Source organism: Physcomitrium patens, chromosome 6 (assembly GCF_059467195.1).
Source record: "Physcomitrium patens ecotype Gransden chromosome 6, ASM5946719v1, whole genome shotgun sequence".
NCBI lineage: Eukaryota > Viridiplantae > Streptophyta > Bryopsida > Funariales > Funariaceae > Physcomitrium > Physcomitrium patens.
The window spans coordinates 20703021-20727941 of NC_143415.1; the positions used below are offsets into that span (position 1 = coordinate 20703021).

The window sequence follows — 24921 nt, forward strand, 5'->3', positions numbered from 1 at the left end:
GATCATTTAAATATATAGTATCTAAATTTCGTCCATGCTCCATGACTAATTCTCCACAATTAAAGTATATTTTTAGAATACTTTAAATACAAATTTTACATCCTATTTTGCAATTTCTTGTATTTTAAAATTTTATTGCACTTTCCATTATTTGGCCATTTGATTATTAGTAAAACAAATTTATTTAAAATACTCAACATCTACTAGAAGATGATACCAACTACTTAAAGATCAAAGTCTCTATTTCTGAATTTTTTTGCACAAACAAAGACTTAAACAAAATTTCAGTATCCTTGTTTTTATTTTGTAATTCAAAAAATTGCATCCAAAACACAAAGGTTTTGCTTACCAATAACTTCAATAATAAAGATCAATTGTTTCTTTAGTGTAATAATTACCTTCGTGAACCATTGATTTTTATTTCATTTACATTGAATCTATAATGCATGCAACCAGTTGATGTAGATATTCCAATTTAACTCCTATTTTTATTTTAAATAAAATTTTATCAAATTTTGTAGTGATCTAGACCAAAACAATACTAAAAAAAGATGTCTTATATCATTAATTTTATGGGCATAATCTCTGTAAATGTAAGAAAAAATTGAGAGTTCTATCGTAAAATATAAAAAATAACATATCTATACATATAAGAAGATATATTAATAAGGTGTTGTTAGTAAAACCACAGTTTTTGTTATTATCATCACATGTATTGGTAATGCCACCACAGCTGCCCTAAACTTGTATTGCACACCACAATGCATTTCAAGTCCTGGTTTTTTTTATCTTTCAATATTTTTTAATTTCATTCCAATTTCATTTTACCAATAACTATAGTATCAATCGAAATGCAAATGGATCTTAAAATATGTATACTTTATTCACTTTTCTAAGAACATGGATTACAAAAACCCAGTGAAAGGGCGAAGAGACCAGTCGTGCATCAGTGAACCATTGGATGAGAGAACAATCATCCAACCAAGGGAAACCATCCGTCCAAAGATGAATTCCACTATTCGTCCATTTCAACCAAATAGTTTATTCATTCGCTCGTTCGTTCGTTCTTTCGTTCGTTCGCGTTTGACAATGATACAGACAGAGCTAGAAGAGGGACGTGCCGCTATTCGGTCGGTCGTTTGCGAGTGTCACGCTAATCGGTTCAAACGGATCATGTCGTCGTCGACAATCGCGACGTTGATTTGCTCGGCGGAGTGACACAATCGTGAAGTGGAAGAAGCTTTGTCAACATCTCGCCTCTGTCGGTTTAGGAGTGTAGCAGTGCTGCGGGCTACTGTCGTTTGCTTCGGGTTTTTCGCGAGACTGGTGCGTTTCCCTTGTAAACGGCATTGGTGTTGGATGCCTGCGGTGTTATTATGGGACCAATTTCTCGTAGAGAGTCATAGCAAGGAAATGGAGGGCGTTCGAGATTTGAAAGTTAGATTTCAAATGATGAGATGATATATTTGGGAGAGGAGTAGTGGACAGGTCGTTGCTTAACAGATTGTTGGTTCTCTGAAGTTTATTTGTTTCTCGCAGTTTTAGGCTTTTGAGTTGACTCCTTATTTGCCGCATTTCGAATATAGTTGGTGTTCTGTTCAATGATTCCTTTGAATTTTGAGTGCGTGCCTCTCCTGTTTCAGATTTGAGGAGGGCGATGACTGTATAGAATTGGTGAGCTGTGGATCGATGCCGTTCAGGAGCCTGTTCAGGACTGTGTTCGGAAATCCGCCTTTTGGCTGAGGAGCACGAGAGGCTTGTTTTCGCCGTGTCACCAGCACACCATGACCGCGGCGTACGCCACCCGAACCCTGGGGCGAGGAGTTGGCGACACACGAACGATGGATATCCATTCTGAGTACGCAGGTAATTGTCCATTTGGAGGCATGTTGGCTTTATGGGAGAGGAACTACTAGGTTTAGGTCTCTATGTGTCAGAGATTGTGTTTTTATCTCCTCTTCTAATTAAATATTGTATGAGTGTACTCTTACTGATATCTCTTGCATTGGCGTGGATGACTGACCTTCTCTCCATTTTCTTCCCAGATGCGGTAACAGCAAATGAGGCACCCAGCAAGATAAAGGCGAGACTGTCAGCTTTATCCGTGTTTGCCGAGTCCCAAGGCTTGACAGGGTTAGTGTCTTTCCTTGCAGTGATGAGCGCAATTTCATAACCCTGAAGGTGTTGTAGTATCCCAAATCGCACCGTGATTAACCTATGACTGAATAACAGAGCGCATCTGATTAGGGTTTATCATCTTGAAGAATATCTTCTACAGGCTCAAAAAATTGTTGATGATCAGATTGCAGCTCTGAGATTCTGGTAATGCTCACTTAGTTACAGCTCTTTGGTATGCAGGCAGGCAGCATTTGATGGCCTTCGGAGTTTATGCTCTCAACTCCAAACTGAGGTACTTTTATGTCTACCAGTAGATTTTGAGTTATGGTTGTAAGCCGTCAGTGCCAATCTTCGCTGTTCGATGAAGTTGGTCAACATTTTGGGATCATGAATGAGGTTAGTGGCTAAGGTGGATGTACTGTGCACTGCAGCTTATGGACACGCGGAATTTCTCAATATTTTACGGTTTTGTTTTCTTCATGTGCCGAGAGCTTGGTCAAAAGAGCATCTGTAAGCTGACTTTTGCAACTCTTTTCTTGCCGAAAGATTTACATGCTCACTTGAACAGAAATTCAAACTCTATTACCAGGGCTAAGTACTGGAAGCATGATTTGAAAGACAACAAAGAAGAATGACCTATATGATTCTCTTTTGCTTTTCAGTAGCAAACTACTGCCGTAGGTCGTCTCAAGACTTACATGATAGCTTTTGGCATGATTGGTGCAGCTGTTAGTACCGCTGTCAAAGCGTGGAGATTGGCGTTGACGGGACGTTTCAGATTACTTGATCAATGGTGTGCTTTTGTCCAGGTATATGTCCTGTTGAAGTATATTCACATGTACTATGCTTGTCTTACAAATGTTTTAATGAAGACACAGTCCAGTGCATTAAGTGGGTTTAATGCAACTGTGTGGTTTGACCCTGCAGATACATCAGCGACATGCTATATCAGAAGACACTTGGAGACAAGTTCTTGAATTTAGCCGTAGCGTACATGAAGATCTTAGCAACTACGACCCAGAGGGTGAGTTTTCCGCTTTGGAGCTTAAAAGGTACATTTGTTATGGTTACGCTTTGGGGCATCATGCAACGGCATCGATGCACCGCAGTCGCTAAAAAGAAACTGTTGTGCTTTGCATGCGCAGGTGCTTGGCCAGTACTGGTGGACGAATTTGTCGACAATATGTACAGGTATGGTACTGCACTCTCTTTCTGCAATGTTGAAGTGCGTGGGTGTATGTAGCTTCTGCTTCCATGGTTTTATGAATTTGCTTAGTTCGCGTCGATTTGTGCAGGAAGAATGCCTGTTCTCGTTGCAGTAAGGATCCCCACCGTGTTTGTAGTTGCGGAGTAGATGCTTTGCCGATGTTGAACACAGATGACTCTTCAGGGTCGTCTTTGCTTTGCCGAGTTAATACATTGCCCGGTAAGAACCGCTTTCTTCATACTCGTGAAACTTCCATTGAAGCTGTTCTTTAACTGAAATTTGTTGGGGTGGAAGGTACTTTTTGAGCTTTTATATCGATCGTAGTTTCTTGCTTCAATGGAGCTTTATTGCGTTTCTTGCTTTTACCCTGCACTCACATGTTTTTATTCACCTAGGTATGACAGCGCAGGCTGGAAGCAAAAGGCGGTGGAAAGACCCTACTGAGGAGGCCGCCCAAGCAGAATCAGTGAACTGCCTTTCTCAAAGGTTAGCGAAAATGCCCAGTCCCCTGGGCACGAAGCGTATTCGGACAAGTGGAAGTATTCCATTGGAAGTATTCCATCCCATGGAAGATGCTGATGGTAGTGTGCAGGAGGAACGAGGTACTTGGGAGCAACGTGATAGAGGCAATGTTTCGGATCAACTCGCCCACGGATCGAATATGGCTCAGGTGAAATTTCTTAGATTTTGTTGTATGCTGCGCTTTTATCAGCACCTGTTTGTTATGTAGTTCCACCGAGAGGTATATTTCCTGCATTTATTGAGGTAAGCATGCGGGTGTATCTTGTACTTGGTGGCTCGAATTTATTTCGTAAGCACGAAGGATTAGAGTTGTCTAAACATTGTTTCTTGGAAATTTTTCTGTATGCTGAAGTTGGCTGCAGGACTCTTTTCCTTGATTGGGAAAGGAAGAGAACCATCTTGAGTCAGTTATGTTATTCAGCTGTTATCAATATTCTGATATTATTTTAGCCATGGATTTAGTTTTTGGTTTTGATGTACTGACGCCCCAAGCTATTGATTTCGTCAGGATCTACCATCTCATACGAGCACGGGTCGCTATGATATCTTCATGTCTCCTTCATGGCAGCCATGGCCAAGTCAGAGCAGAACTGAAAACCGTCGTTGGGGTCAGTTTCATGGGTCTTCTAATATCCAAAAGGCAGAAAAACCTACCGCTTGTGGAGGTTATTCTGCAGTCATGAGTCTGCAACAAGATCTGGTTTTGCATCAGTGATGCACGGCACATTGTTTTCCCATAGGTTGTAAACATGATAGATTCTGTCTGGTTCAGGAGAGTATTCTGACGATGTTGACCCTGTTGCGCCTCATACAATTTTTTCCTATACTTGGGATTTTCATGATTGTCGTGATTCTTTGTCAATAAAGATTTGTAGATGATTTTTTCGTGACCTGTTTGGTGGCTGGAGATCGTTCTCTCAAGGAAATGATGTAATGAGAAACGCGTCGCAATCTTTGTAACTGTCCAAGAGGTTCGTGAAAAAAAGTTGAGAAATACTACAAGCCCTCAGTGGTGGCCGTTTTTGCCAAGTTGATGCATCATTCTGGTTCAAAGCGAGTTAGTGTTTGGTATGCCGTTATGTGTCTTACTTGGCGAAGGAGATACGCTCTGGTTTGATAGCTCTTAAAATACTTTCGCAGATGCCTGATTGCATTAAGAGATCCTTAAATTATCTAGCTAACCATAGTTGAAGAGTATAGTCAATTATATAAACTCATTGACCAAACTCGTTGAGTTCTGAATCTTGTCTAATCTGGCATTTACAGGAGTTCGGGATGTTATAGGTGGGATCCTGTGGAATACAGGTATCCTCTCAACAGGTTCAAAGAATCGGGATCTTCTATTCAGCTATGTGGTGTCAGCCGCCACATCCAGAACTATCGACGCTTAATATGCTGATCCAAGATCGGAATTTGAAAATTCACGAACTTAATTGCACTCTGATGCTACTGTTGGTCCTTATTAGATAGACAAGATTACAGATTGTGTGGACTAAAAGTACCTGTTAGCTGCTTGGAACTTATCGTTATTCTTGATTCTGAAATTTTTACTCCACATGCTCGACACTTGCAGATGATAGCAATTGATGCATCCTGGCAGCAGGATATGTCACTATTGGGCTTAAAATCTGACCAATCCAAAGCAGCAGAGTCCATTATGCAACCAACTCACCATGGACTGAAGTGTCAGAAGAAAATTACCGGAAATGCTTACACTAGTCACAAAAAAATTAAAATAAATAAAACAAAATTCTGCGGATTGTACGCAAGAACTTGCACTAACTCATAATCTAAGCATCACATATACAATATGCAATTCAAAAGTTTCAACAACTGTGTAAATCCAAATCAGAGTATCAGCAGGGTACATGGAAGTGATGAGCATATGAAACCTATGAAGAAAAATCAAGAATAATGTCTAATGCCAGCACAACCATTTTTAAAGACATTAGATATAATAAAGATAAATTTAAAATAAGCTCATGTAGTTGATATTTCTAATTTTTTGAAGCATTACAATTTATTTATTCATTTATTTTGATACATATACAGGTACAATTTATTTATTTACTAACATTGAAATATGTAATTTATTTTTTGTGCAAGTCTATTTGATTATTGTACAATACGATGCTATCATATATATTAAATATACAATAAGCAAATAAAATAGTTTATCCCTACTATTATTATGAGAATAAGTTAATATATATAAACATAAGAATTGATGTTTTTGTTCCTACATTTCATCCCATGTTCCTAGTCTCCAGCCTTTGTTTCCATCTCTTGTTCCTTGTGTGGATTGGTTGCTACCTTCTTTGAGCCTAACATTGATGTTTGTAAGGGGGTACTTGGATACTACTAGAATTACTTAGATACTTTTTAGTATGTGTTACTTCGATCAATGAAGAGTGAAGGTCAATTTCTCAACAATGCAACTCTCTGAGGAGGTCATAAGAAGATCACCAAGTATTATATGGTGAATTGGCTATCACAGATTGTAAGTCCCATTGCCAATTTTTGGTGGTAAGCAATTGGAAAAGAAGGTTGGTCTTGTGTCAATATATGTAACTTTGCAGGAAGTCTTAAGAGCTAGTAACCATTTTTGACAAGAGGCAATGACCTTGGTATTGTCAAGTCATTCTCTCATTTATTGGAATGTGGAATGGTGAGAAATATTTGCCCAAGTTGTTCAAGCTTTGCTAGATTGATCAGTGATGTGATGGTCATTGTGCTTGATCCCTATTGCAAGGAAGTATAGGACGTATTTGTAGTATGGGCCGAGGAGTTCTAACATCCTATGTTGGAATGTAAAAATGGAATTGGTCAATACATTATGATGTAAGAGACTTCGAAGAATTGGAGACAAAATATGCTAGTTTATGTTGATTGCATGCAAGGAACATTGGGAGACAAAGAATGAGGAATGAGAATGGAGATGAGGGAGGAAGGGGAGGGGGTGGGGGGGATTTTGAGACGTGGAATAGGGAATAAGGGAGGGTGAATGGAGGAAGGAGACAAGAGATAGAATGAATCAATTATGAAATTGTTAAGAAGAGATGTGGTTTTAACAACTCCCTAATAATATTGTAGTTTTTTTAATTGTAAAAAAATCAACAATTAGATGAATTAGTTTACAATTATATTAATAATATTTGGTCATTTAATTTGTTATTTATGTGTTTGATAATCTTCCAATATTTTTTAACAATTCAAGTTTAACTATTTTGATACTTAATATTTTCTATGTAGTAATGCTACTATTAACTTTATAAAGAAGATTTAGTAGAAATTAGATAATATGCATGTAAAAACTATATAATTTTTTTTTTGATATGTCATTTTTAATATAATTTATTTCTTATTAAGTAATAAAATAAGATCTAAACTAAGATTAATAAGACATTGTCTTTTATACTAACCTGAAAGAAATAAAAATAAACCTTTTGATAAAGTTATTTTTTTTACTTCTTCTTTTATGGTCTTCTATAAAGATATTTTTTACTTATATGCTTAAGAGTAATTTCTTTTTCATTATTGTAGATACATTTATCTAGAATACATATTAAAAGAATAGTTAACAATTGAAAACAAGAACTTACAAAAATATTTATTTATTTTTATTTATTATAATATCTTATTAAATAATTCATATTCCATTCTTTACAATAAGTAGAAAAATAAAAAATAAACATTTTCTTTTGTACCAATAATGGTTGAACTTTATTTTTCTACTAATAGAATTACAAACTATAAAATAATCAATATATATCTATGTTAAGAAACTAAATTATTTAATTTATGTATTAACTATTATGATTAATAAAAAAATTCTATTAAAAGGTAATTAGAAAGAAGTTAAATATATAACAAAAATGTAAATCAATAAGGTTTGACCATAATATGGTAAAAATATTGGATAATTAAAAAAATACAAGACAATAAAATATAAGATAAAAAAGATAAAACATAATTGAAAAAAAATTGTCAATTACTTACCATATGAAACTAAATTCAATTTGAAAGAATACATTATTTACAATTAATTTTAAAAACTACATGCCAAAGAAAGTCAAAATAATGCACAACATTGTAATAATAATTTTTTATGTTTATCTTTATAAAACAAATAACAGATATAAAATATCATCAAGATAGATTTACATTTAAATAAAAAAATCTCAATATTATTATGATTCAACCATAATTCCAAATTTTATCAATAATACTTTTTTGTCAATTTTAGCAAACAATCTTTGCATTGTTTCAGTTTTCCACATTTGATAGATAAAACCATTTGAAAGAGTTCATATGTAACATTGTAAATACATTCCCCACTTTGAAAGGCCCAAATCTGCATAATAAAGAAGAGAATTCAAATGAAAGATACTCAATCAAGACAAACAATCTCCATTAACAACTCCTTTTGTTGGTCAAAATTATATATTTACTTTGTCAAAGGGAGTGCACATGAAATATCTCCGAAGTCCAGAAAGGGAGATTGGTTGGAAATGACAAGAACTATTTTCATGTTCAATAGCACAAACTTCTGCTAATACTACATATGCTTACAAGTTTTTCTTCTACAGGAATGCAAACCCGGAACATTACCTGTTGTGCTCTTGCTTAAGTAATTAACCCACTGTGTTTCACGGATGAAACACCCAGCAATATGGGAGTGACATTGCCTGCTTTGCTCGGGGTTGCAGAATTCCAAGGCTTGGCAGGATTTTAGGGTCACAAGTGCAGTTCCACGACACCTTAATGCACTATGAAAAACAGGATCTTTCAATCTCGAGAGCACATACTCTAATAGATTTCTCATGCTTCACATTTTTGTTCAGTACAAGAAGGGTATAAGAGCCTTGCGATTCCTGGGATAATCATTGAACTTCTTATGATACCACTCGTGATGGGTCTTCGCACGGGGTCCTAGATTTGCAAGAGTGGACAGAAAGAAGAAGAACCCAGCAACCGAGTTCGTCGCGATCGCCCAGCCAAGCCACTCGATTATCTCGCAAAAATAGTTGGGACATGTGATGAACTCGTACAGAAACCCTCTTGGAATCTTGTATGACCGGTCTTCCTTGTGGTCCCTCAGATTCAGCAACACATTGTCAGCCCAGATATTACCCAAAAATCCTACCAGGAAGATCGCGACGCCCAGCAAGAATTGTGGGCTTGTCAGCCACGAGGAAGGGTAAACTCCAATGTGGGATATCCACCGTGCTTGAATGTATGAATTGTATACATTGAAAAAAAATCCTGAGGCCACTACGGCGGCTGGCATGGCCTTCCCATCGGCTCGCATGCGGAAGGGAAATACAAGCGTTCGGTGGAAGTAATGCATTTGATGCATTCTGGTCAAAAGAAGACATCACTACTGAGATTCAACCCCACCAATCCAAGATGATGATCCACCATGCAACCCTCTCACAATCATTCAGCTGGCTAGGAATCCGAAAAAGTGGCAAACAATTAAGCACGATACTCGATACAGGTATGTTTACATACACACACACGGTGCGATGAATTCAAATGCTTTTGCAATCGAAACCCTGCCGAAGTTGTCACAAGACTGTACCTTAGGAGGACATGGGGAACATGCTGCAAGTGAAATTGGCCCGCGTGGTAGACAAGTGCCATAACGAACAAAGCTGGCGATTCCATGATAATCCAACCCTCTCGCACCGGCACGCTGAAACCCCAGCCCCTCCGCACATGGCGCCCGTATGGCGCAGACAAGCAGAAATTCACTAGAACGAACATGATCGCAGCCATGGCGAAATAACCCCACAGCGCGATCGTGTACCACTCCTCATCGCCCGCGGCCTCCTCCATCGTTTCTACCTGCTAGGAATCACTCTCCTCCTCCTCTTCCTCCTCCTCTTCCTCCTCCTCGTCGTCGTCGTCTTGCAACTCACACTCTCACCGTGAACACACCTTCGCAAACCCTAAATCTCAGTCTGTAGCCTAATCTCCACAAGAGCGTGGAAGCCTCATCAACATTTTAAGGCATGAGAATGTTGCGCTTTTTCAGTATAAACTGTGTGCTCCTTTGATACACCCACATGCAAAAATAGCTCGCATGTCTCCGCAGTCGTTCCAGATTGATTCTTGATAGTGGGCCACTTGCTGATTCTGCAAAAAGTTTGGTGTAAAACATTTACTGCATGCGCGTATTTTTCTTTAGAGAAGTTATCCTATTGTCGAGATAAACAAACAAATGTTACCTGACAAAAAATTAGTAATGAGTGATTTTTTTAATGTTTTTGAGTAATTTTTTTCTGAAGAATTATGAAGTAGGTGGTATGTGATGTTTCATTTTGTTGTTGCATTGGAAACCCAATATTTTTTTTTTGTGCAACATAGTACTGTTATTTCTATGATTGAAATGAGGATCATTTATAAAATACTGATTGAATTTCAAAAATTGTCTATTTTATAATAAAAAGAAAAGAAAAAAAATTATATGAAAAACAGGAAACAAAGAAATGTAAACTAGTGTTTTTATTGGCCAATTATTTTTGTGTTATTAATTAATATATTAATTTTTGTGTACATGAGATATTTTCAAAACAAAAAAGTATTAACTAGAGTTTACATAATATTTGGAAAAAATATCAGAATGAAAAAAATATTAACTAAATTCAAAAGAAATAATTTAATAATTAGTATTTAATGAACGATGTCTTTGATATATATATGTATGTAGCAAAAACATCTTAGTTGATTAGGCATGATAAAAATTAAATGCTCTATTCAACTTTTGGTACAAAGCAAGATTCCTGAAGGCTAGACCTAAATCACACCTCAATGATTTGCTTGAACACGTTATTTCCAAAACAAAGCAGATGCCACAATAAAATTACTTATATATAATAGAGTTGTGCAATGACCACAATCTCGATAAATTTTTCACAAATTACACAAAATTCAAATAGTTCAAACACTGCTCCAAAATGGTCCACAACATACTCCAACTTCCACCTAAAACCCTCACATCTCTTCATATCGTTTCAGTGGTAACATCTATCGTCGTGACAAAGAAATGCAATCATGTTGGTATGTCACAAGAAATGAGACAAGTTTTCGAACCTTGGCAAAACATCCTGTCCAGATGCTACCCGTCATTATTCATTCGGCACAAGACTGAGGGTATCCATGAAAATAATGTAAGATCACTTGCAAAATTAAGATTGAGATTCATCAACAAGATACCGGCATATATTAAAAATCAACCACGCGTTTGTATCTTCACTGTAATCCCTCAGTATTTGAACCCATCAGCGTAAGTTCTAGAGGTATCGCCCCAGTGGGTAAGCTCCAGAAATTCACTGAAAGTAAGCAATCCTGGAAAACGTCGGCGACAGTCAGCAATGTTTGCTTCATAACCTTCCTCGGAGAGAAACTTTGCTATTCTGTACAGGTCTCTGGAGCACACAAAAGAAGCGTTGTCAAGTTCTCCATATCCATTCTCTAAGAGCAAAGTTTTGTTCGTGTGAACGTGGCGAAATCACCACTCATAATATAAGCAATTTCACAAGTTCAACAAGGTGTTATTGGAACACATCATGTTTGACACGCATTTCAAATCCGAAATTTCAAAGCTCGCTAAGATCAGCGGAGTGCTGTGAGATTGCGCATAATGGAAGTACTGGTAACTTGCCTGTTCAAGAACCAAAACAAGAACTTCGGAGGGCTGAAATGGCTCACACTTGAATTCTGAGCTTTTGAGTAGGCTTCACACATTTGTGCTGGAGTAAGCTCATCCCCTGCCAGCTCCAAACTTACTCCACCATACTCCTCTGGCTACGTAACATCACTAGTCAATTAGACGCAGCTTATGTCCTTCAGTGAAACTTCATAAATGGTCCTAAAAATCGTGAACAATGTATGGATTTCAATGCGTTACCAACACAAGATTATGCACTAGAATTTGAAGTTCAGATACAAGTATGCACGTACATCCTTCAAAGCAATTCCTGCGGCTAACCCCATGTCTTTGACTGAAAGCAGTTGTAGGGGCTTGTCACTCGGCATGCTGAAAGGGAAACTCCCCTGTAATTATGAGCAAGAAAAAGAAAGATGAGAGAGTCTTCTGTGAGAAAACAAGTTCGAGAAAGAATTATCCCGTGAGAAATCGAAACTGAAATCACACACACAGACTCAGAATGCTTGGCGTTCGCTTTCCATACCCGGTGTAAGCCGGATACGAAACAGAGACATGAACTTATTAGAACTTCTGCACACTGAACAAGAATGGTGGATGTCTTCAGCAAATGCACTTTTCCTTCCTATATTTGTAATTTCACCGTAACTTGACGACCCTCATGATAGTGCTCAGATGATAAAATAACCAAATGGCAGGCAAAGCGGACACAAGAGGCCGAAAACTTTAAATGGGGTTTCGTAAAATTTAATAACCTTCAAGATTTGAGGTCTTGTGTAAACCTTCCAAAACTCTTCCATAAACATAGTTGCTCGAAGATTGGTAGTCCGTATGCCTGAGTCCCGAAATATCTTTTCGATGTTGAACTTCTGTTCCACCTGAGAAATTCCATGCCCAGCACCTCCTACAGGAACAAACTTTAACAATAAACTTACTACCCTAGAGGCGTTCAAACATGTAAGTGCACAATTATTTACACCATTTCAATCCTGTCCTACGTGTTGTCACTCTCAGGAGATGCTTCACTCACACACATATCAAGGACAACATCAGAATAAAGATGCATACAGGTTGCAAATCACAAGGGAGACAGAGGATGAGTAGCCATAACACTAACATTGAATGATAGGTGCATTCGTCTCTCAATATATTACACCTCGTTGGGATATCTGGTGGTCTGGTGAAAATATTACACAGGCCACCACAATATCTTTTCCCGTAATTTCCACAAGCAATACCTGAACTATTATAAACGATGTGTTCGACACCCGCAGAATCAGCAGCTTTAACTAGTCTCTCCGCTCGAACTTCACCTGCTGGATCAGCCTGCGCACCATCTTTGCTAGTAGCATGGCAATAGATGGCCCTTACTCCTGGCAAAAATGACAAGCGAGTAGTTGAAAGACGTCTGACGAACATTCCATGACCATAGCTCAATTTGCAGCTTAAAGCTTCCAGTTGTTCTGGCTACAATTGATCGAACCAAAATTAAATCTTCAAAACCATTTACTGTGCGAACGTTCGAAGGGGCAATGTTCTGTGATGTGTTGATTCGAGCTTTCGTCCAGATAATTCCTAAGCAACCTTCAAATTGACCTACCTTTCATGACCTCGCTCAAGCTATTCGCATCGTCCAAATCTCCTGCAATTGCCTGCGCACCTATTCCCGCAAGATTGCGAGCTGCAGCACCTTCCGGCGAGCGAGTCAAAAAGCGCAGCCTCGAACTCTCGATTCCAGAAGCGAGAAGGCCATTCACGGCAGATCTCCCAGTCCCACCAGTAACCCCAACCAACAGAATTGCGTCATTGTTCTGTCCCTGCTGCATCATAGAACCCGCTGCTCTCGCTATCAATTTCCTTGCACCTCCACCGCCAATATTTCTACAGTGACTGACCAGCAAATTCTGCAATGACTCTACAACAAAGCAATCGAATCCTGTACTGAGCGCTGGATTCTCCAATGGCTTGCAGTAATGCACGCGGTCGTTGCAAGTGTAGTACCCTAGAATTTGCGGGGAATGGGAGGTCTGGATTCTCGATGCAGGATTTCTTGATTCCCACAACCTTCGAGACGATTGACTGCCTGTAAGATATCCACAATCACGTGCTGAGCCAAGAAATTTTTCACTACAGATCGGGACAATGGATGCGATGTGATGATCCACTCCTGGGGGCTTCAGTGCTGCGAAGCACGACGCAGAAGCAAGCGCCATAGCTGCACCTCCAACGCAATCAGCGTGTCAACCATGGCCAAGTTCCTCATCTGGACACTACCACATGCTGAATTGACCACTGCCGCTCTCTCTTACGGATGAATGACAGCATCCGCTGCTCGCGCCAGCATCCTTTTCTCATTTGGGATTTCACTGTTGGATTTTCAATGAAAATAACCAATTCAGGAATGCTACATATTGTTTTAACGCCAAACTTGCTGATCGACATTCTTTGTGCATAAAAAAAAATTAAAAAACCGTTAAAAGGTATAAAGAATTCCATGAGAGTTCTCTTTGCTCAATAATTCATTTCCTTGAAAAACTTAAACGTCCAAACTAAGTAACTGGATCCTTAAATCCCAAAGAAGGAGTATGGAAAGGGTAGACTCAATTAAAAGGTGGAACTGGAAACAGGGTGATAAAAATCCCTTTTGCACTCTCACCCTGCGGAAGGAGCTCGTCGGAAGAGGGCAGCCAGATGGAAGAGGAGGATCCGACATGGATGAAGTGGAGCTTAGCATGGATCGTCTCTCCCGCCATCCTGATGGACACCCGCCTTCTCTCCATTCAAATCCTTCCACTTTCAAAACCAGCTTCTCACGTGCCCGACTCGTTCAGCACCTCGCAACCGATTCTGGTTAGTTGCTCGTACAGTAACCGGGAATCTCCTTATGGCCCTGTTCTCATGAAAAACTTGTTAGAATACTGTCGTTCCACTTAATCGATCGAAATAGATGATGTGCAGTCTAGTGAATTTGAATATGCTCTGCTGAAACCTTCGAAACTTCGGTTTCATTGCCCATGCGATTGAGGTAGTGGAGCGAGGGGAGGTGTTGGGAAGGGATGGAAATAGCGTTTTCGTGGTGTTGTGGTTTGGTGATACAGTTACGGGGTGGCCCAGAGGGTGAGTCAAGAGGCTGAACCTGGGACGTTGACGTGGACTAGGGAGTTAATGGGGTCGATTGGGTTGCAGCGAAGTGAAGTGAAGTGAAGGCTGGATTCATTCCCCCGTTCTGGAGAAGTGAAGAGATCGGGGGAGGGACACGAGGGAGGGAGGAGGGTGTTGAGGCGCGAGCGCGGGCGCGGGCAGGTGGTGGGCGTTTTGGAGAGGGTTTAGGACGGGGCAGTACGGTTGAGAAACATCGCATCAAGCGGGATTCTCGGGCTCCGGGTAGCGGTGGCGAGATCGAAACCTGCTGAGAGGCACCGGTGGTCTAATTGTAGAATAATACCCTGTCACGGTACAGAATTAGACTTTATTCCCAGCAGTGGCAGACAACGAGTACCGTGGCTGCTGGAATAGCTCAGTTGGTTAGAGCGTGTGGCTGTTAACCACAAGGTCGGAGGTTCGACCCCTCCTTCTAGCGGATCTAGTGCGTTTCGCTCAATCTGTCGAAGTTGGGGACTCTATTACTGTACGTGTACTTCGATCCTTACGTTTTGCTATCTACTATAGTGATGTAATGTACAAATCTGAATGGTAGTTGTTCTAGTTTATTTCTATCTTATAATTATCTTTTCTTTTCTTATGTTTCCTATTCTTTGTCATTGAATGTACAAATCTAAATGGTAGTTGTTCTAGTTTATTTCTATCTTATAATTATCTTTTCTTTTCTTATGTTTCCTATTCTTTGTCATTGACACATCAATATATTGTCTTTTGTTCATGTCTCTTATCCTTTGACAAGAATATTAACTTATTATGGCTATTTTCTTAAAAAATTGAATGGATCAACCCAGTTCTTGAGAATCATAGACGTGTTTTTTTAGATTGAGGACAAAGGGTGGATCAAGGGCTGAAACTGGGTTGTGGATGATGGGAGTTGATGGGGTCGATTGGGTTACGGTGAACCAAAGTGAAGGCTGGATTCATTCCCCATTCTGGAGAAGATAAGAGACCGGGGGAGGGACGGGAGGAGGGTATTGAGGAGCAAGCGCGGGCAGGTAGTGGGTAGTTCGGAGAGGGTGTAGTGTGGGGCAGGCGCGCAGGCAGTCGTGGGAGCGGGCAGCATTCTCGGGCGTTGCGGGGCGGTGGCGGAATCGGCCTCTGCTGCGAGGCCCCGGTAGTTTAGTAGTAGAATAATACACTGCCACTGTACATGCTCGAATTCGAATCCTGGCAAGTGCAAAGTGCCAAGCCTGCTGGAGTTATTTGGTTGGTTAGAATGTGTGGCGACGGGATTCTACAGAGAGAATACAGGCGTCTTAGAGGTTCTCACCGAGACCGAGGGCATCCAAAGGAAACCGCAAAACATACTCACTTTGACACACGGACAGGAGCAAAAAATAATGGACCCAACTATCGGCCCGTACCCATGTAGTCAATGAGACCATGCTTCACATGCGGGGACAAGTTGTTCTGAAACACAAACATGTCAATCCACTTCGGGAGTGGGAGGACGCGTGCTGGCTCTTCACATGGTCAAAATCGACCACACACCCACCTTTATGCACAATCACAGCATTAATCAAATACGATGAGGAAGTCTGTACACTGCGTAACAACACCAGGCAATAGTGGGAAATACTCCCCATGAACATACAAGAAGACCTTGGGCGATGCACACAGGACGGAACACAAGCTTGGGACTTAGCTTCAAGTGAACCACTAGTCTTCCTTGGCTTTAACACCACAAGACCTACAGGGGCTGCAACGTCACAACATAACACTACTACCCCGAACAATAAAGATGATAAAGAAGGGAAGTCCGTAACTCTGCAAACGGATAGGATAGATGAATAACCACCTTACTCTCGCTTGGCTAAACGTGCAAGGACTGGGTCGAGACATCAATGGAGTCCGTAAGCGACGTGAGATACGAGATTTCTTCCATAATTTTCAACCCAAACCAAAAATGATCTTGATTCAAGAGCACAAGTTATCACTAGAAGAAGGGAAAAGACACACAAAACAGATTGAATTTGCAAGAGGCGTCTCTCTCTGGAATGAAGTAAGCTACCGCATTCACAAAGGCAGTTTTAAAGGGGGCACATGCATACTATTATCGGAAAAAATAGCCTCATCTGCGAATATGGAGGTACAATATGTTATCCTCCTATCGACACCTTGTCTAAAAGTCAGAATTATAAATTTATGTGCATTTAATTATACTGGATCTTGAACAAGGCTATGGACTAAAATACAACAACATCACTATCCAAAGCCCACTGGATCCTAGGCGGAGACTTCACTATGATCCATCAGTTAGATGACAAGCAGGGAGGACAAGACACCACAGGTCGTGGCCAAAGAGAACAAGTAGCCTAGGGGAATTTATAGGTACACCTATGCCTACATGATAGTTATAGGGCGGACGAATTTAAGAAACTAGCCATGAAGAAGTTCTCTTGGGACAATCGATGTAATGCCCCAACAATGATATATTCCCATTTAGATAGATTTTATTTAAACTACACTCTTATTTAACTTGGAGGGCAGGTGAATAAAGCAAAACAAGCTCTACAATACAAACGCTAAATACAAGCAAGATCAGCTTGCTACCAAAGGGAGGTGAGTTGGTACTTTTGAACAATTTCTCACCAACTTCCATACTTGGTATTGTATATAAAATAGTGGCCAAACTTATAGCTAATAGAATGATCTCCTACCTACCTACCTACCTACCTACCTGGATACGTAGCTTTCAGACTGCGTTTGTACTAGGATGCTATATCTTTGACAACATCTTTTTATTCCAATCCTCAATGGACTTGGTTGTAGAAAGCAGCCAAATCTCATCCTCTTCCTCTTAGACTTTGAAAAGGCCTATGACAGGATAAATTCGAACTTCTTGAGAGAAACCATAGTATATATGGGCTTCCCACAGATTGCTTAAAATTAGTACTGAGACAATATTTTGAAACCTCTATTAGAGTAATGTTGAATGGAGTACTTGGAGCAATTCTTTCTTTAACGTTCAAAGAGACAAGGATGTCCATTTATATTGGAATATATATAAATATAATCAAGTATAAACACATGTAAAGTCAAAGTAATGTCTATGAAGCTTCTAAGAAGCTTCTCTAAAAGATATTATGAAATTAATCTACTTTTACCTACTTCTACCTATTCATATCACATAAGTAACAATTACAATAAATATATGTCCATGACATTATCCCCCCTTCGAGGAACAAATTCCGCGAGAAGCTGTGATCACATGTAGAGGAAGTCTAAGATGCCGCAAATTGTTTCATGACATGTATTTGCAATTATTTTTTATATTATTTTTTGTATTCTTTAAAGCAATGAGTAATTTCTTTTGACACCACCAAATACAAGTAATTTTCTGTCAAAATTACTTGTATTTGGTGGTGTGCCTGGGGATCCAACTTTACATCATTCAAGATTGCCATCTTACAGAAATTTGCATCATCACAAATTTCCACAGAAGTCAAGTAATCCACCGGCCTGGAATACAACAGTAAGAGTAGCAGCAAAGAATTCAAGTATGAATACGTAGCTTTTCTCACCCATTGTGACCTCCTGCAGATGCCACAGCCCTTGCCGTTATGACTGTTACGTGCCAGCATTTGGGGCACAGTAGCCTGCCACGTTTAATTGGCCAATTGAAGGGATTATGCTTGAGGAGAGTTCCCTCGTGGTTCGCAACAGAAGGATGCGCTCAATCGTGGCATATACTATCCAACAAATCGAGACGAGATTTGGTACGTTTGACTAGAGAACGACAGCATCTCATTATAACTAGTGCAGAAATTGTTGGGTTTCCAAGGATTTCTTCTCAGCATAGCATGAAAGAAGACGCTGAAAACCACGGAACGTCCGTCAGGATCGATGTAACACTCTGACATGCTAAGGCCACTCTTTCAGACGTCTATAGCATACTAGCTTTGGGACGAATCAATTACAGGTTATTACTGATGTGCGCCTAATGTCCTACACCAGAGCCGTATGTACAAATATTGCAGGAACCTGCATGAGGTAGACGGTCGGTAATTCTCGCGAACAAAGCCGTGCTGATCAAGTCGATGACGCTAGACAAGACTGAGGTTACGATCAAGCCAGAACTGCTGTACCTCAACATGAGGCACTATTCAGCAGACCCATATACACCCACAAGAGAGACGCAATGTGCTGTGGAAGACTAACATTACATTATCACGGATGGCCACTTAACAGAGATTTGCGCATGCGGAATTGGAAGATTCTCCTCAACTACTTCAGTGGAAATATCCTGCTGTAGCTCATATTGTTGGCGACTGTTTCAAGAGGAAATCGCAGCAAATTGAAGAAAGGCAGCCTTGTAAAGTAAATTTAGACCAAGCCTGCTACGCAACAGCAGTGAAGCACACCTCCCGGCGACAGGTGTTTCGAACTAGACACTGTCACAGAATTGCGTTGCCACTGTCGGTCTTTGTCCTCCATGTTGATTGTGTTGTGTCCGAGCTGTTGAACTTCAAAACTTCCGGCCATTATCAACAAAACAGTGACCAAGGAGCGATCAAGGAACGCCAGTGGCATCAATCCTGGCCAACTTTTTCACTGCAAGAGACGATCCCGCCAATGACCAGTGAAGAAGGCGTGAGCATGACTCCATGTCATAACCCATGGCAGACTTGCCAAAAGTTCTATTTCCCCAGACAGAGTAGGGTTCCTTTCAAAACATGATACCACGATTCTACCACGCTGAAACACATTACATCCCTCCAGGCACTTTCGTCAGACACCTAACTGCAAATCTCACCGACGACATCCTATGATTTCATCGTAAAGGACTTTCATGAACGATCCCCACCGGTCTGCAAGCCCTCCTACGCGGACAGAGTCTCAGAACCACTCATTAGAATCGAAACTAAGCATCAATCATTCACATACACCGAGGAAGACATATTTTTCTACACTAAAAACTTTCACTGGAAGACAAACAGAGGACCAGTATTCAGTGCCTCGAATGTAGATAGGATTCCTAGTGATTATCAACACAACATGACGATAATAACGTAGAGAAAGACAGCCACCATGATGGCAGCAGTTAATAAAGCATTTCACTAACGCTGCTACAATTGTTGCAGATCGAACCTAAAGAAACTCTACGAGATATTGGCGAGACGCCGAAAATCGTCCACCCCGCTCGAAACGCCAGATAAGAACTGTGTGGAGCTTCTTAACGGTTGTGGCGTGCAACCTCATCGTCATTAGGGAACATGCCCATCAGCCTTCCAGCAGAGCACTGGTACGCATACATGAACCCTCCCATCAGCCCTATAATTCCCGCCGTGTACATGGACGGCCCCCTGATGTTCACACTCCCACCTACGTTCCACAAAACCAAAACAACACCTGAGGCTTGTCGGCGCTAGTCTGAAAACCACGAATGCAGCCAACCAAACACGAAACCAAGGAAAGAAAAACGAGGGAGTCATTTTAGGGCTTGTCAGGGTATTGAGAGGAACCGGAGCAACCCACCAGCGAGGTAACCGACGGGAAGAGAACCACCGGTGAAGGCTGCGATGCGGACATAGTCGCTGAAGCTGAAGTTGGAAATCGTCGACGACGCCGTAGGGTTGCGCTCGATGACAGGGAACTTGGGCTCGTCCAAAAAGATTCCCATCGCGGCACCGATGCAGAAGACACACAACTCAAGGCCACAAGCCTGGACGTGATTGCGACAATGGCGAGCACGCAGCAACAAATTCACGACACCACGGGACAAACGAGTCCGCCTAAGAGGTAAAGAGAAGCACTGAGTGAGAGAGGCAGATCGGAGGCTACGAGAAATGGATGCTACATCGCTCGCACTCCAGCCTTCGTGCCCGTGACGGGTCCAATCTGCCGCTACTGCCACTACAAATACCGGATGCATTTGGCGGGGCCGGTACCGGGGATTTTGCAGGGGATGTTACCGGGGGTTATTCTGGTGCTTAAATCGGGGCTGATACCGGGGGCGGTATTTCCCCCTGTGATTAAACTAGTTCTTTTTCTTAGCCTCTACAATGGCTACTTCAGTCAAGTTGTGCAAAATGGTGTTATACGTGGGGTGCTTTGATTTTTTTTTAAGGACTTTTAATGCATACCAAACCTTGAGAAATATTTCTTTTTTAATAAATATTTTATCTGATATGCCAAATTTAATAATATTTTGATTTATCAAATCTATTATTAATCAGATTTGATCTGGCCTTAAAGTATGTGCCTAGGTCCATCAGACCACACATAAAATAAAAAAAATATTCTCTCGACAAAATCTTGTTATTTGGTAATAAATCCTATTTCTTTCTATAATAGAGATAGTTTAAAAAAATATCTTTTATTAAAACTTATGCAAGATTGCAAAGTCCTTCCATATATTGTTAATCACTTAGATTCTATTAGATTCTTCATTTGAACTTTAATTAAGTATCATAGTTGTAGAGTGAGACATGAAAGTGAAGCATGTGATTTCATACCATCCAAAATCTACATCTCTATTATAATTTCTATGCTATTGAATTTTGATTAAGTCCTCTTCTATAGGACTTAAATTACAAGAAAGTCTATCTCCATCCAAATTGGTAATATTTGTCCAATGCACAATCTCAAAGTCATATTTTTAAAACAAAAACATCTTCAAAAGACATATGTGAAAAATGTTTAGTTGGAAAACAACATAGAAAAAGATTTCCAAACAAACTTAATTCATTGAGATATTAAGATCATAGAATTAATACATTTTGATTTTTTTGGACTACTCTCTAAATCTTTATTACAAGGTTCATAATACTTTATAGTATTTATAAATGGTTTTCCTAAAAAATCTTGAATATTTTTTTTACAAGTAATTTCTTAATTTTTTTGTGATTTTTTAAAATTATTCAAGAAACCCTAAACCCTAACTTCTAAATTTCTTTCTAGAGATAAGTTCCATGAGGAACAGTGATCATATGTTAATTAAGTCTAAGATGTGACGAATTGTATTTGCCACATACTCTATTGTTGTTCCTTTTGAAGATAGTTGATAGGTCTTCTTACCAATTGATAATATTCTATTCTAAAGCAAGAATATTACCTTGTTATTTGAACATTGTTGATGCTTTTATAATTTTTTAAAAATAAAATATTAGTTATACCATCAAAAAGTTGTTTCTTCCTCTAATAAAATCACCAAACATTGGAAGTTTCTTCCAATGTCATGATACCTAATGCATTAGATCTTGCCATCTATTTAAAAAAACATGTCTTTTTTGAAGATCTTCATGTCTATTATGTCATCTTCAAGGTTATGACAATTACAATATCTTGTCCAATAATTCAGCAAATAATGGCTCTTGAATTGAATCTATTAATTATAGATTCTCCATCTCTAAGAATTTTTAGAATATAAATAAGTTATAGTAAAGGATAGAAGATAGGATGTAATCTTTATTGAATATCTTTTTTTTATAGCAAAGAATTACTTGACTCTTCATCTTAATTTTGATGGATGTTATTGATAAAAAAATTTAAATTTTTCTAATACATTAGCAAGAATCTTTATTGGCTCTCATGTATGTTCACTAATATTATATCTCTGCCAATGAATAAGATATTCCAACCTATTTTGTTGCAGTCTTGAATCTAAGATTTTTTCTACTTTGAACTCTTGATAATTATTCACTTCTGTAGAAGGAGGTAGTATTTATCTTCTTCTTGAGATATTTATTATCTTATATGGCTAAAAAAAAATACATAAAATATAGTGTGAATCTTCATTGATTTTGGTAGGTATAATTAAGAAACAATCAGATTGATTTGTTTACAAATAAAAAAAAATCAAGTCTATAATAATCTAATTTATTATAATGTCAAATAGTCTTGATATTGCAATGAAGTAACCATACCTTCTCATCCATCTTGAATTATTGTTGTTCCTTATAATAGACATTTTTGTCGATCTTTTGTGATTCTTGAACTTTTATTAATTATGCCTTTATTATTACATGTATCTTTTACAAATGATTTGCTAAATCATTTACTACAAAATTATCAAATTTTGAAAAATCAAAGATATTCAATTGTAGATAGTAACCATAATTAGCAAAAAAGGTGTTTATTAACTATAAGAATATATCAAATAATTGTATGTAAACTCTATCAATGGCAAAAGAGTTGTTCAATCATCTTTATGATAGTTGATGGTACAACTCAAATTCTGCTCTAAAACTTCATTCACTTGTTTTGTTTATCCATCAATTATAGGATGAAAGGCCAAAAATAATTTTATATCTATTATCAATATCTTAATAAAGATTTTCCAAAATCTTGATACAAATTTTATTCCTTTATCTGATATAATATCTTTTAGCAACCCTTGATAGTGATAGATGTTTTTAAGAAAAAACTTAGCTATTTCATTACCTAAAATAGTTTTTGTACATAATATAAAATATTTCATTTTAGTGAAACAATCTATGATTACAAATATAGAGTCATATAAATTTAAACTTAAAAGATCTATAATAAAATCCATAGAAACATAAGACTATGGTTGTTTTAGTATAAGCAATAGTTAAAAAAGTCTATAAGCTTAATAACAAGGAGTTTTTTACCTTGAGCAAATTTCACATGATTATACAAAGTCTTTCATAACCTTTTACATTTGAAGCTATGCAAAAATCTCTAAATATAAGTTCTAAAGTCTTATTGTATCCAAAATTTCATACTCCTAAAAAGCTATGACAAACTTAAAGAATACATAAATATGATTCTTTTTTTAGAACATATAAACAACCTTTAAAATAAAGTAGGTTGTTATTGAAGTTGAATTTGGAAGTATCATGACACTTAAAAGAAGTATTTTTAATATCATAAATAAAAATATCATAGGACAAATTTGATGTTTGAGAAAGATTGAATCAACAGTTAATGTTGATTTTATTATTCAAAAATGAAATTACTCAAGCTTCAAGATGACCATTCTTTATTGATCAAAATCTATGTATCTTTTTTTTGGTACAAGATAAAAAAATCTAGAAAGTGCTTCTAACAAATCCTATTATTTTTTAAATTAATATGTGATTTTAATAATGACATGCTCTAATAAGCCAAATGATGGTTTAATATGTGTATTGACATAAAATACTCAAGATTCTTGTGATCCAAATATATAGTGATTGAACTGGAAGTGTCTTCTAGATAGTAATGTTATATGTAAAAAGAATCTATAATTTCAAGAAGTTCTTTAATATGAATTTGGTAATTGATCTTTGTTGTTAAAAAATTCTTGGAATAAAAAACTTCTTGATAGAGTTTCTCATTTGCTCCTATTTATGTCAATATTACATTCAAAGTAAAGTTTGATGCATCTATTTATATAAAAAAATACCTTAAAAAATTTGATGTGATATAAGATTGGTGTAAAAATAAATTTATTCTTTAAAGCATCAAACAATGTTTTGGCTTCTTTATTCTACTGAAGTTTGTCTTTACAAGTCAAAAGTATAAGTAGAGTTCTAATTTGAAAAAAATTCTTTATATAAATTTAATAATAATTAACAAAGTTCAAAAAATATTATACATTTCTTATTATTTTTAGAATCTGCCAATCTATGATAATCTGGATATTTTCATGATCCATTATGAGGTTATATTTAGAAATAATATATCCTAAGAAGTCAACTTGAATACTATGAAATGTAATTTTTTCCATCTTGGCATATAATCATGCATCTTTAAGTTTTTGTAATACATAACAAATATGAAGTTCATGTTCTTTTGTGTTTTTAGAATAAATAAGAATGTTGCTTAAATAATATATGATAAAATCATCAAGAAAATCACAAAAAATATCATTTATCAAATGTTGAAAAGGGGTTGGTGCATTTATAAGTCAAAAAGATATGTCAATATATTAAAATATCTATACTTAGTTTAAAAAGTAATCTTTTTTTCATCTCATTTTTTGATGTGAACTAAGTTGTATGTTCATGTCACGGACATATATTTATTGTAATTGTTACCAAAATGATATGAATAGGTAGAAGTAGATAAAAATAGATTGATTTCATAATATCTTTTAGAGAAGCTTCCTAAAAGCTTCATAGATGCTACTTTGACTTTACATATGTTTATACTTGATTGATAGGTTAGAAACTTGGTCAACAAATTAACCACGTGCCAAACATATTGATAGCTTGCGAAACAAGCTAATTATGTAGTATCCACATAGAAAACTTGCCTTGCAAATTAAAATACGTGTTGTGCAAAGTGAACA

General features: G+C 37.9%; 4 protein-coding genes and 1 non-coding gene across 9 annotated transcripts; 2 read left to right on the forward strand and 3 right to left on the reverse strand.

Annotated features, from left to right (window-relative positions):
- Positions 1-1134: 1134 nt before the first annotated feature.
- On the forward strand, positions 1135-5402 carry LOC112283202 (defective in cullin neddylation protein AAR3). 2 transcript variants are annotated; one of them, XM_090251548.1, is made up of 11 exons: positions 1135-1326; positions 1644-1866; positions 2046-2133; positions 2359-2410; positions 2550-2628; positions 2845-2927; positions 3046-3142; positions 3264-3309; positions 3414-3544; positions 3721-3995; positions 5114-5402. In XM_090251548.1, exons 2-11 carry the CDS (start codon positions 1785-1787, stop codon positions 5129-5131), a joined length of 951 nt encoding a protein of 316 aa, XP_090107674.1. In that variant the 5' UTR covers positions 1135-1326; positions 1644-1784; the 3' UTR covers positions 5132-5402. The 2 variants fall into 2 exon arrangements, with proteins under 2 accessions (XP_090107674.1, XP_024377397.1); XM_024521629.3 differs by lacking the exon at positions 5114-5402 and adding an exon at positions 4356-4737.
- Positions 5403-8271: 2869 nt separating this feature from the next.
- Positions 8272-9818, reverse strand: LOC112283119 (uncharacterized). The gene is made up of 2 exons (XM_024521467.3): positions 9432-9818; positions 8272-9207 (listed from the first exon to the last, which is right to left on the reverse strand). The coding sequence occupies exons 1-2, from the start codon at positions 9686-9688 to the stop codon at positions 8688-8690; spliced, it is 777 nt and encodes a 258-aa protein (XP_024377235.1). The 5' UTR covers positions 9689-9818; the 3' UTR covers positions 8272-8687.
- Positions 9819-11008: 1190 nt separating this feature from the next.
- LOC112283091 (uncharacterized) lies at positions 11009-13754 on the reverse strand. 4 transcript variants are annotated; one of them, XM_024521395.3, is made up of 7 exons: positions 13120-13754; positions 12758-12892; positions 12275-12423; positions 12046-12099; positions 11816-11908; positions 11564-11659; positions 11009-11280 (listed from the first exon to the last, which is right to left on the reverse strand). In XM_024521395.3, exons 1-7 carry the CDS (start codon positions 13730-13732, stop codon positions 11236-11238), a joined length of 1185 nt encoding a protein of 394 aa, XP_024377163.1. In that variant the 5' UTR covers positions 13733-13754; the 3' UTR covers positions 11009-11235. The 4 variants fall into 4 exon arrangements, with proteins under 4 accessions (XP_024377163.1, XP_024377159.1, XP_090107675.1 ...); XM_024521391.3 differs by having other exon boundaries at positions 11517-11659; XM_090251549.1 differs by lacking the exon at positions 12046-12099.
- Positions 13755-15025: 1271 nt separating this feature from the next.
- On the forward strand, positions 15026-15099 carry TRNAN-GUU (transfer RNA asparagine (anticodon GUU)). The gene has a single exon. It is a non-coding gene; the product is annotated as a tRNA-Asn (tRNA).
- A 4537-nt stretch (positions 15100-19636) lies between these two features.
- On the reverse strand, positions 19637-20428 carry LOC112284098 (uncharacterized). Its single transcript, XM_024523638.3, has 2 exons — positions 20160-20428; positions 19637-20006 (listed from the first exon to the last, which is right to left on the reverse strand). The coding sequence occupies exons 1-2, from the start codon at positions 20302-20304 to the stop codon at positions 19858-19860; spliced, it is 294 nt and encodes a 97-aa protein (XP_024379406.2). The 5' UTR covers positions 20305-20428; the 3' UTR covers positions 19637-19857.
- Between the last annotated feature and the right edge of the window lie 4493 nt (positions 20429-24921).